Source organism: Tamandua tetradactyla, chromosome 11, assembly GCF_023851605.1.
Source record: "Tamandua tetradactyla isolate mTamTet1 chromosome 11, mTamTet1.pri, whole genome shotgun sequence".
NCBI classification, from domain to species: Eukaryota; Metazoa; Chordata; class Mammalia; order Pilosa; family Myrmecophagidae; genus Tamandua; species Tamandua tetradactyla.
Genome location: NC_135337.1, coordinates 102,312,500 through 102,329,178, shown reverse-complemented (window position 1 = coordinate 102,329,178; position 16,679 = coordinate 102,312,500). Strand labels below are relative to the sequence as shown.

The window sequence follows — 16,679 nt, the reverse complement described above, 5'->3', positions numbered from 1 at the left end:
GAATGAGTAAGGGAGTTAGGAAGTAGCAGTAGATGAGATCGGAGAAATAATAGGGTGCTGGGTCATGTAAGTCCTCATAAATTTTTAAGTTGGGAATCCATTAGAAAGTTTTAAGCAAGAGTTACAAGATCTCTTTGACTAATAGGGGGAATAAAGGTTAAAATATATTGGGTAGATAGAAAAACTAACAGTCAATGAAAGGAGGGTAAGGGGTATGGTAGGTAAAAAAGAGTTTTTTCTGAATTGATGCAAATGTTCTAAGAAATGATCCTGGTGATGAATATACAACTATGTGATGATATTGTGAGTTATGGATTAAATACCGAGAATGGAATGATCATATGGTAAGAATGTTCGTGCTTGTATCTTATGTTTAAAAAAAAGTTTTTTTAATTAAAAAAATCTTTTTGTCTGTCACAGAGAACAAATAGCAATCAGTCACACAAGCAGGGAGACTAGTTAATAGAATATTAGAATAATCCTGTCGAGAGGTTATAGTGGCCTGGACTTAACATTGTGGAGATGAAAGTATTAGAACTTGGGATATATTTTAAAAACAGAGATGACCCATTTACTGAATTTAAAAGAGAGGAGATGAGAATGACTCTGAGGAGTCGGGGTAGTCTAAGCAACCTAAAATGATGTGAGTCTTAACTGAAGTAGGACATACTATGGGAAAAACAGGTTTGGGAGTTGGGAGTGGAAAATCAGAAGTTTGGTTTTTGACAGTTAGGTGTAAGCTGCCTGCTAGACATAAGGATGGACATGTCACAAAGCCAGCTGGATATATGAATCTGGAGTTCAAGAGAGGGGTCTTGACTGGATTTAGGAGCAGTTGGCATATAGATGGCATTAAAGCTCACTTTAAAGTGAGTGTAGAAAGAGAATAGATGAACTGAGGACATCCTACAATACAGTCCCAGACTCCTGGATTTTGAAGATTTCATTCATTTGTTTGTTTATAATTCTAAATGATATTTCTTCTAGGTTGAATGTCAAAGCTTTTATTAGCAATGTGAAGACAGCTCTTGCTGCAACAAACCCAGTGAGTATATGCCAGCATAAGTAGCAGCATTGCAGGCATTTTTGTGGCACTGTTCTCACATGGGTAGTTGTTTCTTTTTTTTTTTTTTTTCTGGCAGGCTTTGAGGACCTCAGCCATCACCCTGCTTGGTGTGATGTATCTGAATGTTGGTCCCTCTTTGCGAATGTTCTTGGAGGATGAGAAGCCTGCCCTCCTATCCCAAATAGATGCAGAATTTGAAAAGGTAAGGATTCCAGAAATGACTTAATTTATTGGTGGGTTCAAGATTGCTCGTATTAATAGGTTAAATTTAAACTTCTAACACTTTAAAATAAAGGATATATGTGACTTTGATTGCCTATGAGGAAAAGAACTGGGTGGTATGGGAGATTTTCCTCCTTATTTCCTTTTTTTCCTTTGAAATTTCAAGCATTATGGATATTTTACAATTCAAAAAGTACATTAAGAAAACATTTCTTAAAATTTAACATAAAAAACCTGACCTTCCTTGAGTAAGCATTCTAACTGAAATTGCTTCCTGATTGAGGAGTCAGATTCTAATGTTGGTATAAAAATACTTTTGCAAATTGTGTGGACACAGCAAGATGGCAGTGTGGTAAGGAGTAGAATTTGGTCTGTCCTCTAGTATGGCTGATGAATGGCCAGGAACTGCATGGCACAATTGTTTGTAGGATTTTAGTGACCAGCTGCACATTATTCATGATGGAACTGCCGAGATCATCCCACACAGAACTGTTCCCCAGCTGTGGTGACTGGCATTCCTCCCCCATGGGCATGGCAGGCTGGTTTCCTGAGGGAACAAGAGGCCTTTCTCGGCCTGCTGGGACTAGCCACCCTGCCAGCCACTGAGAATTATCAGGTGCCCAGATTACCCACTCCACCCCCACCACCATCTTGCTCAGCTGGCCACCACAGCCAGGGAGAGGTGAGACTGAGGGGAAGAGGTGACTTAAGAGCCCCATCTGTTGAGATGCCTCGAGTAGAATGGCATCCCCCCTAAGAGATCTGGGCCTTGGTTTGGCAAGTAATCACTGGCAAACCAGTTGCAAAAGGGGACCTTCAATGTAAACCCAGGCAAATACAAAACCATAGACAAGTCAAGGAAAGCAACTTAGAAAAATAACCTCATCAAGACAAACATATGCCCCCAATACAGAAAGAAAATCACTAAGCACATGAGGATTCAGGCAGATATGGCTAGCCAAGTGATTAAATTAAAACACTGGAGGGGATGCAGCTTGGAATAGCTAATCAAGGATGTTCATGATGACATAAATATATTAAGAAGACACTGAAGGAGCATAAAGAAGAATTTGAAAGAGCAAATAGAAAAATAGTGGATCTCACAGAGATGAATGATACTGTAGACCAAATTAGAAATATACTAGAGACACACAGCAGTAGATTTAAAGAGGTGGAAGAAAGAGTAAGTGAGCAAAAAGAAAGAGCGGTTGAACTCAAATGTACAAAGGAACAGATGGCAAGAAAGATGGAAAAAATGGAACAGGGAAATGATAGATAACACAGAGTACAAATAGAGGAAGCATTGATGACCCAGAAGGAAATTGACCATCAAATCTATGGTCAATTAATCTTAGACACAAGGCCCCCAAATCCATTGAATTGGCACAAAATAGTCTTTTCAATAAATGGACATGGGAGAACTAGATATAAGTAATCAAAAGAATGAAAAGGACCCCTACTGTATACCCTATACAGAAACTAATTTAGAATGGATCAAAGACCTAACTATAAGAGCCAGTACCATGAAACTCTTATAGAAGAAAATATGGGGAAACATCTCCAAGACCTAGTAATAGGAGATAGCCTCTTAAACTTTACACCCAAAGAACAGGCAACGAAAATAGACAAAGGGGGAACTCCTCAGAATCAAAAGCTTCTGTGCCTCAAAAGACTTTGTCAAGAAGATAGAGGCAGCTGACTCAATGGGAGACAATATTTGGAAGCCACATATCAGATAAAGGTTTGATATCCTGTGTACAGGAAGACATCATACAATTCAACAAAAGAACAAATAGCCTAGTGATGAAGTGGGCAAAGAATATGAATAGACATTTCTCCAAAGAGAAAATACAAATGACTAAAAAGCACATGAAGAGATTCCTGTCTTCATTAGCTATAAAGAAACGCAAATCAAGGCTACAATGGGATCACTTCACACCGATAAGAATGCTGCTATCAAACAGAATGCTGCTATCAAACTAGGTCTTGGAGATGTTTCCCAGGTCTATAGATCCTGGAGAGGATATGGAAAAATTGGGACACTTATTCACTACTGGTGAGATTGTATAATGGTACAGCTGCTATGGAAGACAGTCTGGCAGTTTCTCAGAAAATTAAACATCGAGTTTAATACCAATACTTGGTATATGCCTAGTGTCACTGCTTTCAGCTCTTCTCACAGACATTTATGCACTGAGGTTTACGGTGGCACTAATTACAATTGCACAAAGATGGAAATGATCCAAGTGCCCATCAACAGAAGGGTGGACAAACAAAATGTGAAATGTATACACGATGAAATATTAATGCAGCAGTAAGATGAAATGAGGTTCCAAAGCATATGACAGCATGGATGAAACTTGAGGACATAATGCTGAGTGAAATAAGCCAGATACAGAAGTATAGGTATCGTATGATTTCCCCATTATGACTCTGGTAAAGATAAATTCAGAGGCTCACAATGTAGTTTGACTTGGAGGTACACAGAAGGTAGAGATGGGTAAATGGTTATCCAGTGAGGTTGAACTTAAATATAAGGGAGCAGATAGAAGTGATGGTAGTTCATTAGTAGAGTAATAAGTCACATTGGCATATTGAGGGTGAATACAATTGGAAGGGGATGTATAGAGTCATGTATCCTACCAATTAACTCTAATTATAAATAAGTGCTTGCATGAAGGACTTCAAAGATTTGAGCTTATACGAAGAGTTAATAATACAAGGGTATGGGGGCAACCAGTATTGCATACTGCAGACTATAGTTAACTAGAAGACAGCAACAGTACCACAGCAGTATCAGGGGTAAATAAATGGAGGGAGGGGCAAGAAATGGGGAAGGTTTAGATTTGCTGTTTGGTGAGCCATGTGTATTGGCTCTTTGACTCTTTGGACCATTGAAAACTGTCTAAAATTGAGAGAGCTGATGATTGTTTAGCAGGTACAGGGTCTATAAGACATGGATTATTTATTTTGGACATTATCCATGACGTAGGAACGAAGTCATGAGGCATACAACAATGGTGCATGAGCCTTGGGGACATTATATTGTGCAAAATATGCAGGAAACCAAAGAGCCAATATTGTATGGTCTCTTTTAGGAAATACTTATAAGGAAATTGGGGCCTAGATTGCAGGCTTGAATAGCAGTCATATTTAGTCCAGAGCTATAAGTGTTTATGATTAGATTCTGAGATGCTGTGCTGTATGTGTATAATCTGGTATTTCCCCAGAACTTTGGGAACCTGTGTGACCCCTAAGACTCAGAGGTGAAGTTCTGCAGTTCTGAAAATCAGTATTGCTACATACAACTGTTAAAGAAATAAAAAAAAGATCATGCTTCAATTAAAGATAAGAATGAAGATGGTCTGATTGGGACAAAAGTTGATCAGAATACATGGTGATATATGAATATACATACTTTACAATGCATGGTGACAGATGAATATACATACATCAGAATACATGGTGGTATATAAATATACATACATCAGAATACATGGTGATACATGAACATACATACTTCAGAATACATGGTGATATATACATTTTAGAATCTCACCTACTGTATGAAACCAAAGAAAGATTTATCTTGTCCAAAACCTAAATTTTCTGTAGCATATAATGTAATATGTAATAACCAGTCTGCCTTAATAGCTCATTTTAGCAACCCAAACACAAGGAGGCCAGAATAGGAGCAAGGGCTTTTAATTCTGATTAGCTTCATGTAAAACCTGGGTACATAACAGATTATTTTGAGCATTTAGTTAACAGTATAATTAAAGACTAAGTCCCTTGAAGGAGTAGAGAAAAACCTAGAGAACTATTCAGCTTTCCCATTTGGGAAAACCCTGATACACTCTCAAACCTTAGGAACTCCCAGGGTAACAGACCAAGCCCTTGGTCTTGAGGCCTGCTCTTATGAAGCTTTTTTCTGTAGCAGAGAAGCTAAGCCTACCTATAATTATGCCTAAGAATTGCTTTCAGGAAAACCTCTTTTGTTGTTCAGATGTGGTCTCTAAAAGGAAGCCCAACTCTGCAAGTGAAATCATTGCCCTCCCCCCATGTGGGACATAATGCCTAGGGGTAAGACTTGCTGGCAACATGGGACATGACTCCCAGGGATGGGCCTGGCCCTGGCACCGTGGGATCAACAACACCTTCCTAACCAAAAGGGGAAAAAGAAATGTAGCAAAATGAGGTATCAGTGACTAAGAGAGTTCAAATAGAGTCAAGAGATTATTCTGGAGGCTACTCTTATATAAACATCAGCTAGATATTGCTAATTGCTATGGTTTGCCAACCTCAACCACTATCATTCCTGTTAACCCTAAGGAATACCTAGGGCTCTATCACAGAATCCACAAAAGTTTCATGCTACTAAGTTTACTTTCCAGAAACCTACAACCTCCAGATGGTTCCTAGGCCAGATGAGCCCTGAAACCCAGAGGGGCAGCCTCTCCAAGAACATCAACTAGTACCATCCCCTAACCCATAGTGTTGATACCATGTTTCAACATGAAAAAGTTAAAATGAACATGTCCCAGAAATTCCTGAAGACTGGGAGAAAGATGAAGGGACAGGAAGGAATTATAACAGAGAAGATGGGACTTAACAAATAAGAATGACTGCTGAATTAGGATATTGATGTTTCTTTTGGTCTTCAGTGTCTTGAAGCAGCTAGAGGGAGAGGCAGGAAGTTGTAGGACTGTAACCCATACCAGACTTTGAAATCTGTTCTATAACTACTTGTTGAAATGTATTTTGAAATTTATTGCTTTTTTGTATAGATACTACATTTCACAATAAAAATGTAAAAAAAATTTTACCATGTAGACTCAAAATTAGAAACTAAGTAGGGATTAAAATGTCTGCTGTATAAATATTAAGTATTATGAATAAACGCAGGCACTTGTCTGTCTAATATGTTTATTCACACATCCTTCCTCAGGTTAATTACTTTCATCATTTCTTTGCTTGTGTGTAGATGCAAGGACAGAGCCCACCTGCTCCAACAAGAGGGATTTCCAAGCACACTGTGAAGGGTACAGATGAAGGAGAAGATGGAGATGAGCCAGATGAAGGGGACAGTGATGTTGATCTCTTGCCCAGGACGGAGATCAGGTAGATTTCAGTCTCTGAAATGGCACATTTGATATTTTGCAGTGAATTTTTAATTTTCTCTCTGAACTCAGTCAAGGGTATTTCTATGACATGATTATCCTTTTAGGGATCTGGATTGAAGGGTTCTGACTTGTGTTTTTCAGTGATAAAATCACTTCAGAGTTGGTGTCTAATATTGGTGACAAGAATTGGAAGATCAGGAAAGAAGGCTTAGATGAAGTAGCAGGCATTATCAATGAAGCGAAATTTATCCAACCAAACATAGGTGAACTTCCAACTGCCTTGAAGGGCCGGCTCAATGATTCAAATAAAATCTTGGTATGTACAGCGTAAGTCAGTTCTTTTTTTGTTTTATTTTTTTTAGAGATTCATTTTCAGTACTACTTTCACTAGCAAAAATGAGTGGTCATTTTATTTGCTTTAAAGTAGAAGTGCCTTCCTTTAATTTCTTAAGTGTGCCTCAAGATAGGTTTGTGGAAGACAGCATTATTAATAAAATTTTCAGGGATTTAAGAATTTGCTTTTTATAGGAATCCAATATTAAATATATTTTTATATAGCCTCTTATATACATAAATATGCTTCATTTCTAACTTTTAAATTTGGATTTTTGAGTCAGGGTTTTCTTAAACTAAACTTTACCTTAACTTAAAATGATAAAGAATTGTGATCACTGTTCTAAAATTCTACTAATTCAGTCTATGAACAGATAAAAGAAGAGACCATGGCATAAAAAGTACTAGCCAATTAGAATAACATCATAACAAGTTGATTTCCCTATCTCTTAAGTAGACTAGAAACTTCCTACTGTATTCTACATAGCAGCAAACTTGCAAAACTTCGAGCATAGCTTACTCATGGTTTGCACATAAAATCTTGGCTTTTTCATCTCAGGTGCAACAGACATTGAACATCCTGCAGCAGTTGGCAGTAGCCATGGGCTCAAACATCAAGCAACATGTGAAGAACTTGGGTATCCCTGTCATTACCGTCCTTGGAGACAGCAAGGTAAACTTACCTCTTTTCACCATAGCACTGTCTGGAAAAGGCCAGCCACATTCTTGGGCTGAAAATAATTCTCTTTCCTAGAGCACATGTGAAGAGTTGATATGCTTTTTTTTTTTTTAACATGGGCAGGCACTGGGAATCGAACTCAGGTCCTCTGGCGTGGCAGGCAAGCATTCTTTCCTACTGAGCCACCGTGGCCCACCCTGATATGCTTTTTAAAGAAGAGAATTTTAGGGATTAAAATAGTAAATATTTTTATCTTCCATCTAGTAGTAAGGTGATCAGACATATTACTGGCTTTGTGACCCTTAGGTAAACTCAGTTTATCTGTGTAAATATTGTGTAATTAGAATCTGTATATAAAGTGCATTGCATCATGCCTGTCTTATGTGATATGCATTCAATAAATGGTTGCTATTATGATTATGACATTGTAAAAAGTACTGCCATACTAGGGTAAATTTCCAAAACCTACAACCTCCAGATGGGTCCCTGGACCAGGTAAGTCCTGAAATGCAGAGAGGCCAGCCTTTCCAGAGTATCAACTAGTTCCAACCCCCATCCCATATTATCAGCAGCCCCTTTCAACTTGAAAAAGTTACGATGGGCATAGCCCAAATACCTCTAAAGAGTGGGAGAAACATACTCAGAGGAACAATAAAAATTATGTGACTGCTAGATGGATTTAACAAATAATTTGAAAGTGTGTGTTTCATTTAAAAATCATATGGAGAACAACATTCAATTGGCCTCTAGAGTTGTGCATATTTCAGGTTGTGGCATCATAAGCTCTTTATTATTCATAGCTAGTTGTTTTATTCTGAAACTCTGTCACCATTTTGGTAAGACAGTTCCTAATACAGAACAAAGACCCTGGTGTAGTATTCAATCTCAGATGACATGCCTAGTTTTGTGGTGCTACCTTCTGCTGACCCTGCAGATTTTAGCTGCCCTCCATTTCTGATTTCTTGAATGTGATACCCACTTTCTTACTTCATCTGCCTAGAATGATATTTTATACTCTTCCTCTATGGCAATATTTATCCTATGCTCCTGGAGTTTTTCACACATGCCTACTGAAACATTTGTTATATTATCTTTACATGTTTTACCAATATTTCAGGCAGTGTTTCTTGGGGAGACTGTATAGTGGTTACCAATGTGGATTCTGAAGCTAGACTCCCTATTTTAGAATCATGGTTTCATTACTTATTAGTTATACAAACTCAGGCAATTTCCTCAACTTCTCTGAGCTCCCATTTTATCATCTGTAAAACAGGCATGCTAATAATAATTTATCTCATAAGGTTGTTATGAAGATGAAATGGTTTAATATATGTAAAGAAGTTTTTAGGACATTATCTGACACATCATAAGCAATAATCTACTGTTATTATGAAAAAGAGCTGTCTCATTTGTTTTTACCACCAAGTAGAATGCTGCACTGTAATTTATTGCTTTACTGTTGATCACAACACGTCATAGTGTTTCTAGACCTTTGTACTATAAATCATGTCTCTGAAAAAAAAAGAGTGGGAGAAAGACCCAACCTGATGGTGGAGTTACACAGAAAAGGTAGGTTTAACAAATGAGTATGAGTGTTTAATCATTACACTGATATTTCTTTTGCCTCCAGTAACTTAGAGCAGCTAGAAATAAAAACCTAAAGTCATGGAATTGTAACCCATACCAAACACTGAGATTTGTTCTACAACTAAGTGTTGCAATGTACTTTGAAATTTATTACTTTTTTGTATATATGTTATTTAAAGAGAAGGAGGAGTATAACAGAGAAGATAAGATTGAACAGATGAGTATGACTGTTGAATCATTGTATAGCTATTTCTTTTGGTCTCCAGTATCTTGGAGAAGCTAGAAGAAAAAATGAAAAATTGTGAAACTGTATCCTATACCAAACTTTAAAATCTGTCCTATAACTACCTGTTAAAATGTACTTGGAGACTTCCAGGAAGATGACCAACTAGAGTAGCTTGAGATTAGCACTGCTCCATGGAAAAGTTAGAGAAGGGACAGGAGGGTGACTGAGGCAGCAATTTGGGAGTGTGGCTGACCTGGGAGAGCCTTCTGCACCACATGGGACAGCCCTGGTTGCAGAGGCAGAGAAACTGAGAGGCAGAAAGCTAGAGCCTGGCCTAGAGGTGCGGAGCTGTGGAGCCCGTGGGAGTACACGGACGGGTACATGGGATTAGGAAGTAAAACAGACTGTGTTCCTTGGACATGCTACCCTCACCAGCACAGTCCTGTCACCGGTGACTCACCTCACACCCCACACACCTGAACCCCCTTACCCATTCCCATACCCCGCGTTCTAGGTACCCCCACCCCACCAGCCCCCAGTGCACATACCTGCTCCATACCCCCAACCCATGTGCAGCCCAACCTACCTCTTACTGCACCCCTCCTCACCTCTCCTGCACCCATCCCCAGCACTAACCCCTCTCCCTGTTCTCTGCAGGCTGTTACCAACACATGAAGATTGTGGGCACTAACCTCCATACCTAAGCTACCCCAGCCGAACACCCCCAACCCCCACCCCCACACCTGTAGTGTCATACTGCCTCACCCTGCCCTCCCCGAACTCAGCGCATCCATTTACAGCACTCCAGACCCACGCATGCACATGGGCCCCCAATCCCATCATTCAGCTCTGGAAACTGCACGTTACAGCAGCCCTAGAACCACACATGCACACAGCCCTGAGCCTCACTCCCAGCTCTGAGAAAGTGCCAACCTACGCAGCCAGGTCACATCTGCCCCTGACCCACGAAGGTGTAACACCAGCCTGCTGCCACAGCTTGACGCTTGCACACAAAATGCTCCATGCCTTAGACAAGCACACACCAGGGTTATGTCCCCCAGACTGGTGCACCTGCACAGCTACATCCTCCCTGGCCACTGGGCACCCACGTTCACAAGCACCAGCATAAGATCCCCAACCTGCACCCATACATGCCTTGAAAGAAATCACCACACTGAGTGCCCACCCCTGCCCTGCTCCCTGCTGTACAACCATCCTGGAAACACAAGGCCTTAGACAACTGAAGGAAATCAATTCCCAAAGTAAGTCAATTAAGCTATCTACATGCGATGAAGAAAGCAAAAGATCACTAAGCATATCGCAATTCAGACAGATATAGCCCTGCCTAATGACCAGATTAAAACACCAGAGGAGACACAGACGTTGGAACAACTAATCAAAGATGTTCAGATAACTCTACTTAATAAAATAAGTGGGATATCAAATGGCATAAAGGAGATCAAGAAGACAGTAGAAGAGCACAAAGAGGAATTTGAAAGAATAAATAGAAAAATAGCAGAAATCACAGAGATTAAAGACTCGGTTGACCAAATAAAAACACACTAGAGGCACCCAACACAAGATCTGAAGAGAGAGAAGAAAGTTTAAGTGATATAGAGGATAGGATAACTGACTTTGAAGACTCCAAACAGCAAATGGCAAAGAAAATCGAAAACATTGAATGGGAACTCAGGGAAATGATAAACAAAACAAAGCACACGAATATAAGAATCATTGGTGTCCCAGAAGGAGAAGAGAGGAGTAAAGGGCTAGGAAGAGTAGTTGAGGAAAAAATGGGGGAAAACTTCCCAACCCTCATAAAGGACATAAATATACAAGTCAAAGAAACCCGAAGAACTCCAAACAGAATAAATCCAAATAGGCCTTCCACAAGGCACGTACTAATCAGTCTGTCAAGTGTGGAAGAGAAGCAGAAAATCCTGAAAGCGACGAGAAAAACAATCTACTACATACAAGGGAAATCAAATAAGACTGAGTTCAGACTACTCATCTAGCACCCTGGAGGCGAGAAGGCAGTGGTATGATATACTGAAGATCCTGAAAGAGAATGACTTCCAGCCAAGAATTCTGTACCCAGCCAAATTGTTCTTTAAAATTGAGGGAGAGATTAAAGCTGTCACAGAACAAAGAAGTCCTGAAAGAATTTGTCAGCAAGAAACCAGCCCTAGAAGAAATACTAGAAGGAGTTCTGCCGGCTGGGGGGAAAAAAAAGACAGAGGGAGGTCTGGAGAGGGGCACAGAAGTGAAGAGTGCCACTAAGGGTAATCTAACGAATACAGAGAGAAAAAGGGAAAAGAATATATAGATCTGACAAAATAAAAAAAGATAAAATGGTGGAATCAAGAAACAGCTTTTACAGATACTATGATTCCACTTTTATGCCCAACATAAAGGTATAATCAGAGACTTATAATATAGAATACAGAGGACTTAGAGATGCATAGAAGCTAGAGTGAACTGGTAGCTAATGAGATTGGACTCCAACATAAGGGACTAGATAGGAGCAAAGGTGATTCTCTAGTGGGTCTAGAAGTAATATTACCATATTGAAGATGAACAAGATTGAAAGGGGTTGTATAGACCTACAAGTCCCACTGACTCCAATAGAAATATGAATGAGTTCTTGTAAAAATTACTTCAGAGATATGATTTTTGTATAAAGAGTGTTTGAGTCCAGCGTACAGGAGGAAAACTGCTATTGCATGCCATGAGATATCTTCAAAAGGGAACCATTAGTACTACCACAGCAACAGCAGATGTAAACAATGGAGTGAGGGACAAGAGTTAAGAGGAGCTTTAGATTTCCTGTTTGGTGAGGGTGTGTTTTTTTGGTCTTCTGTCTCTTGGGAACAATGGAATTATCTAAAATTGAGAATGTTGATGGATTCTGGACTTTGGGCCCTCTCCATGATGCCTGATGAAAGCAGGTGGCTGAAGGATGCCCTGAAAGAAGTAGATTGGCAAACAATGGTATATACTCATGAGCGAAGGCTGTGCTGCTACAAAAGGGAACAATGTCGTGAGGCATGCAATGATGTGAATGAACATGTGGGACATTTGGTGAAACAAAATAAGCCAGAAACAAAAAAACAACAATGGTATGGTGACCTTTAGAAAATGCTTATAAGAAAACAGAGGCCTAGATTGTAAGCTTTTAGAGCAAGACACATTAAGTCTGGAGTGGTGATTATTATTTCTGGATTTTTTGAGGCTGTTTTTATATATAACCTGATATTTAGAGATAAGAATGAAGCTGAACAGGTTGGGGTTAAAGTAATTCAGGACATAGGGGTAAGGAAGACAGTGTCTGTATTTTAGAACCACACATACTCTTTGAGACCAATGGAAGAAAGGTCTATTTGATTTGGAACTAAAATTTTCTGTCATGCATAATCTAATTCAACCTCTCTGTGTAGCTTATTTGAACAACTGAAACACAGAGAGCACAGAATGAGAAAGAGGTCCTTTAATCCTATATAGACAATTGTAATGCCTGGAAACATCCTATAGTATATTAAGTAGATAATAAAAAGTATTGGCAAAGTCCCCTGAGGGAGGGGAGAAAGAATATGGAACTATTAAACCTTACCATCAGGGAAACTCCTGATACTGGGTCAAACTTTAGGGACACCCAAATCAATAGACCATGCTCTCCATCAGGAGACTTACTCTTGTGAAGCTTATGTAGGTAGCATAGAAGCTTAGACTACCTATAGGCATGTCTGAGAATTACTTCTGGAGGACCTCTGTTGATCTGATGTGGCTTCAGTCTCTCTAAGCCCACCTCTGCAAGTGAAATCATTGCCCTCCCCCCCATGTGGGACATGACATCTAGGGGTGAAAGTCTCCCTGCTGATGTGGGAAAGGACTCCCAGGGACGAATACCTGGCACCATGGGGTCAAGAATTACATGCTGACCAAATGGGGGAAAAGAAGTGTAAGTAATAAAGTATCAGTGGCAGAGAGAGTTCAGATAGATAGTTGAGAGGCTACTCTGGGGGTTGCTCTTATGCAAGCCATAGGTAGACTTTGCTACCTATCATAACCTGCCAACCCCCAACCAGGACCATTCCAGCCAATCCTAAAGAACACCTAGGGCAATATATAAGATTCCACAAGGGTTCCAGGCACTAGAGTAACTTGCCAGAAACCTACAACTTCCAGATGGGTCCCTGATCCAGATAAGTCCTGACACCTAGCCCAGCCTCTCCAGAATGTCAGATAGTTCCATCTCCCTACCCCATTTTAGTGACAGACCCTTCTACTTTCAAAAATTTAGAATTGCCATAGCCCAAAGAACCCCAGTGAGAGGTATGGAAAGATGAAAGTTGATGGTGGAATTATACAGAGAAGATAGGACTTAATAAATGAATATGAATGCTGAATCATTAAATTGATATCTCTTTTAGTCTCCAACATTTCAGAGCAGCTAGAAGTAAAACCTAAAATTGTGAAACTGTACCCCATGTCAAAGTCTGAAATGTTCTACAGCTAATTGTGGTGCTGTGCTTAGAAATTTATAGCTTTTTTTGTATATATGTTATTCACAAAAAGAAGGAAAAAAAAGTCGATTGCGATAATGAAGTATTTAAGCCCTCTAGCCTCCTATATTCTGGAGTAGCTAGAAGGAAAAATATGAGGATCGTTTGGTAGTCCATGACAAACTCTGGGATCTATCCTGTGGCCCCTTTTTGAGGAGTGCTTTGAAAACTGTTGTTTTTTGTTTCTTTGCTTTGTATATATGTTATCCTGTACAATAAAAAAAAGTTTAAGAAAAGCATACTTGGAAATTTATTGTTTTTTTGTTACATTTCAGAAGTTAAAAATAAAAGTATCGCTGTAGATAAAGTTTGAATAAATACGTGAATTTTGCAATCATGGTTTTTTGGTAGATTTTCCATACACTACTAGAGTAGGATCTTTGCTTAATTCAGTAGCATCTTTGTAGTTTCACAGTCCTGGAATTTGTGATATTTTTGGTTGCAATCTAGGTAGCCCTAGATTGAATATTTGAATTACTTTTTATATCTTAATTTGAGAAAGTGTTCTATTTTAATATTCTTTGGTTTAACAAATCCATCTCTATGAATGCAAACTAATATAAAAACATAACTTAAATGTTCAAATTGTTAGCAATTTCAGTCTTAACCATTATGAGACTTCTGACTTAGAGAATTGCATTCTTTATCAGATAGTCATGGGCATTTGAGCCCCAGAGATTCAGGAGATGAAATCTTAGGAGTTTATTCCTATTATGTGATAGTTTATGCCTAGATCACTTTTTGCCTAATTAACAGTCCAGGATCTTTACAGTTGGGATTTTATATTTATGTTAGTACAATAATAGAATTGGATTCTGTTTCAGAAAAGATGGTCCTAAATATGATCTTGTGGAGCTTAGAGAAACCTGTTGTCCTATTCATGTAGCAACAAGCTTTTTAACCTTGTTATTTTTGCTCATTCTTGATTCAGAAGAACGTTCGAGCTGCTGCCCTAGCGACTGTGAATGCTTGGGCAGAACAGACTGGTATGAAGGAATGGTTGGAGGGAGAAGATCTTTCTGAAGAGCTCAAGAAAGAAAATCCTTTCTTGAGGCAAGAGGTTAGTACTGTATAATCATGTGCTTTACTCGTGCCTTTCACCTTCATAGGGAAGGACTAACCTTTCAAATGTGGGATGTTCTTTTCTTGAACTCTTAAATGGTAAAATAAGAGGTTTTAAAGACAAAGTTCAACATTTCAATTCCATCGGTGTAATCCTCCATATCAACAAACTGTAGAAGAAAAGTCCCATGATCATATCAGTTGATGCAAAATAAACATTTGACAAAATCCGTGGTAAATATTCTTAGCAAGTTAAGAATGAAGGGGAAATACATCAATTTGATAAATAGCATATACAGAAAACCTGTAACACCATACTTAGTAGTGAAAGACTGGGAGCTTTCCCCTAAGATTAAGGAACATGCTAAGATGTCCACTCTCACTACTTCCTCCCTCCTTTTTTTTTTAATAACTTCAAACACACAAGACAGTTACAAAACAATACAAATCCCATACAGAGAACTTTTGACATACCTGTAACCAGTCTCCACATGCCTAGATCCCACCAATTTTAACATTTTACCACATTTTCTATATTGTTTTATCTGTCTTTTCATTTATCTGTCTCTCTGTCTGTCTGTTGGTCCACCAGTCACTCCATCAACCCATTTTCTGAGCATGAGTGTAGGTGGCGCACATGGTGCTCCCTGAACACTTGATACTGCCATGTGCATTTCCCTAGAACACAGATGTTCACTTAATCTCATCACCTTAAGTGCAGTTATTGAGTTCAAGAAATTTAGCATTGATATAAAGCTTATGATCTAAATTCTAGTTTTTACATATATGCCAATAATATCTTCTTCAGCCTTTTCTCACTTGCTAGATCCTATCCAGAATCACGTGTTGCATTTAATTCTCATTGTCTCTTTAGTTGCTCCCTTGCTCCTTCTTTCTTAATTTCTTTCTTTCCTTTTTTTTCTTTTATTTCTTTCTCTTTCTCTCTCTGTTTTTTAAATTATGTGAGCATATATACAACACTAACTTTTCCTTCTCGACCACTCCCAAGCACATCATTTAGTGGGATTAATCACATTTGCATTATTGCAGAACCCTCACCACCTCTCATTACCAAAACCTCCCCAAATCTCCAAACAGAAACCCTATACCCATTTTGCATTAATGCCCCCTTTTCTCCTTGCCCCTGCACTCCTGGCATCCTGTAGTCTAATTGCTGTCTCTGTGAGCTTGCATATTCTCCAATATTTTTGTAGTTACAACGGTGCTTAAATTTAACATCTTAAATCTGGGATTATCTCATTTCCATTGGTGCTAACTTCAGTAGTGCACACAGACTGTGTCCCTGTGTCCATGCCCCCGACCTTTATGTGGTTCTTGTCACAGGTTGCATGTTTATAATTACAAGCCCCAAATCACTGATTTTTTTCTTTATATTTTATGATTTGCCTTTTAAATCTTATAAAAAATTAAATGGAGTTAAAGACCAAAAATAGCATAGTATTGGCATTTTATTTACCCATGTCATTGCCCTCTCTGGAGATCTTTATCTCTTTGTGTGGCTTCATCTATTGTCTGTTGCAGAGCTCTCTTTAGCATCTCTTGCAGGGCTGGTCTAATAGTGATGAACTCCCTCATTCCTCTGGGAGTATCTTAATCACTCCCTCATTTTTCAAAGACAGTTTTGCCAGATACAGAATTCTTGGTTAGCAATATTTCCCCCTGCATTCAGTGCTTTAAATGTGTCATCCTACTTACTGCCTTCTTACCTCCATTGTTTCTTGTGAGAAATGGGCACTTAATCTTACTGATGCTTCCTTGTATGTAACATGTTGCTTCTCTCTTATGACTTTGAAAATTC

At 38.9% G+C, this 16,679-nt stretch overlaps 1 protein-coding gene across 6 annotated transcripts in view; it reads left to right on the top strand.

The window, feature by feature from the left end:
* The window catches only part of LOC143650892 (cytoskeleton-associated protein 5-like), a 105,933-nt gene that overhangs the window by 82,811 nt on the left and 6,443 nt on the right, over window positions 1-16,679 (top strand). For 5 of the 6 annotated variants that reach the window (XM_077122204.1, XM_077122202.1, XM_077122201.1 and 2 more), the window contains 6 exons: window positions 988-1,045; window positions 1,143-1,268; window positions 6,273-6,409; window positions 6,553-6,727; window positions 7,304-7,417; window positions 14,730-14,858. In XM_077122204.1, the coding sequence (XP_076978319.1) occupies window positions 988-1,045; window positions 1,143-1,268; window positions 6,273-6,409; window positions 6,553-6,727; window positions 7,304-7,417; window positions 14,730-14,858 (739 nt within the window). The remainder of the gene's footprint in view (window positions 1-987; window positions 1,046-1,142; window positions 1,269-6,272; window positions 6,410-6,552; window positions 6,728-7,303; window positions 7,418-14,729; window positions 14,859-16,679) is intronic. The other variant, XM_077122203.1, reaches the window with a different exon arrangement.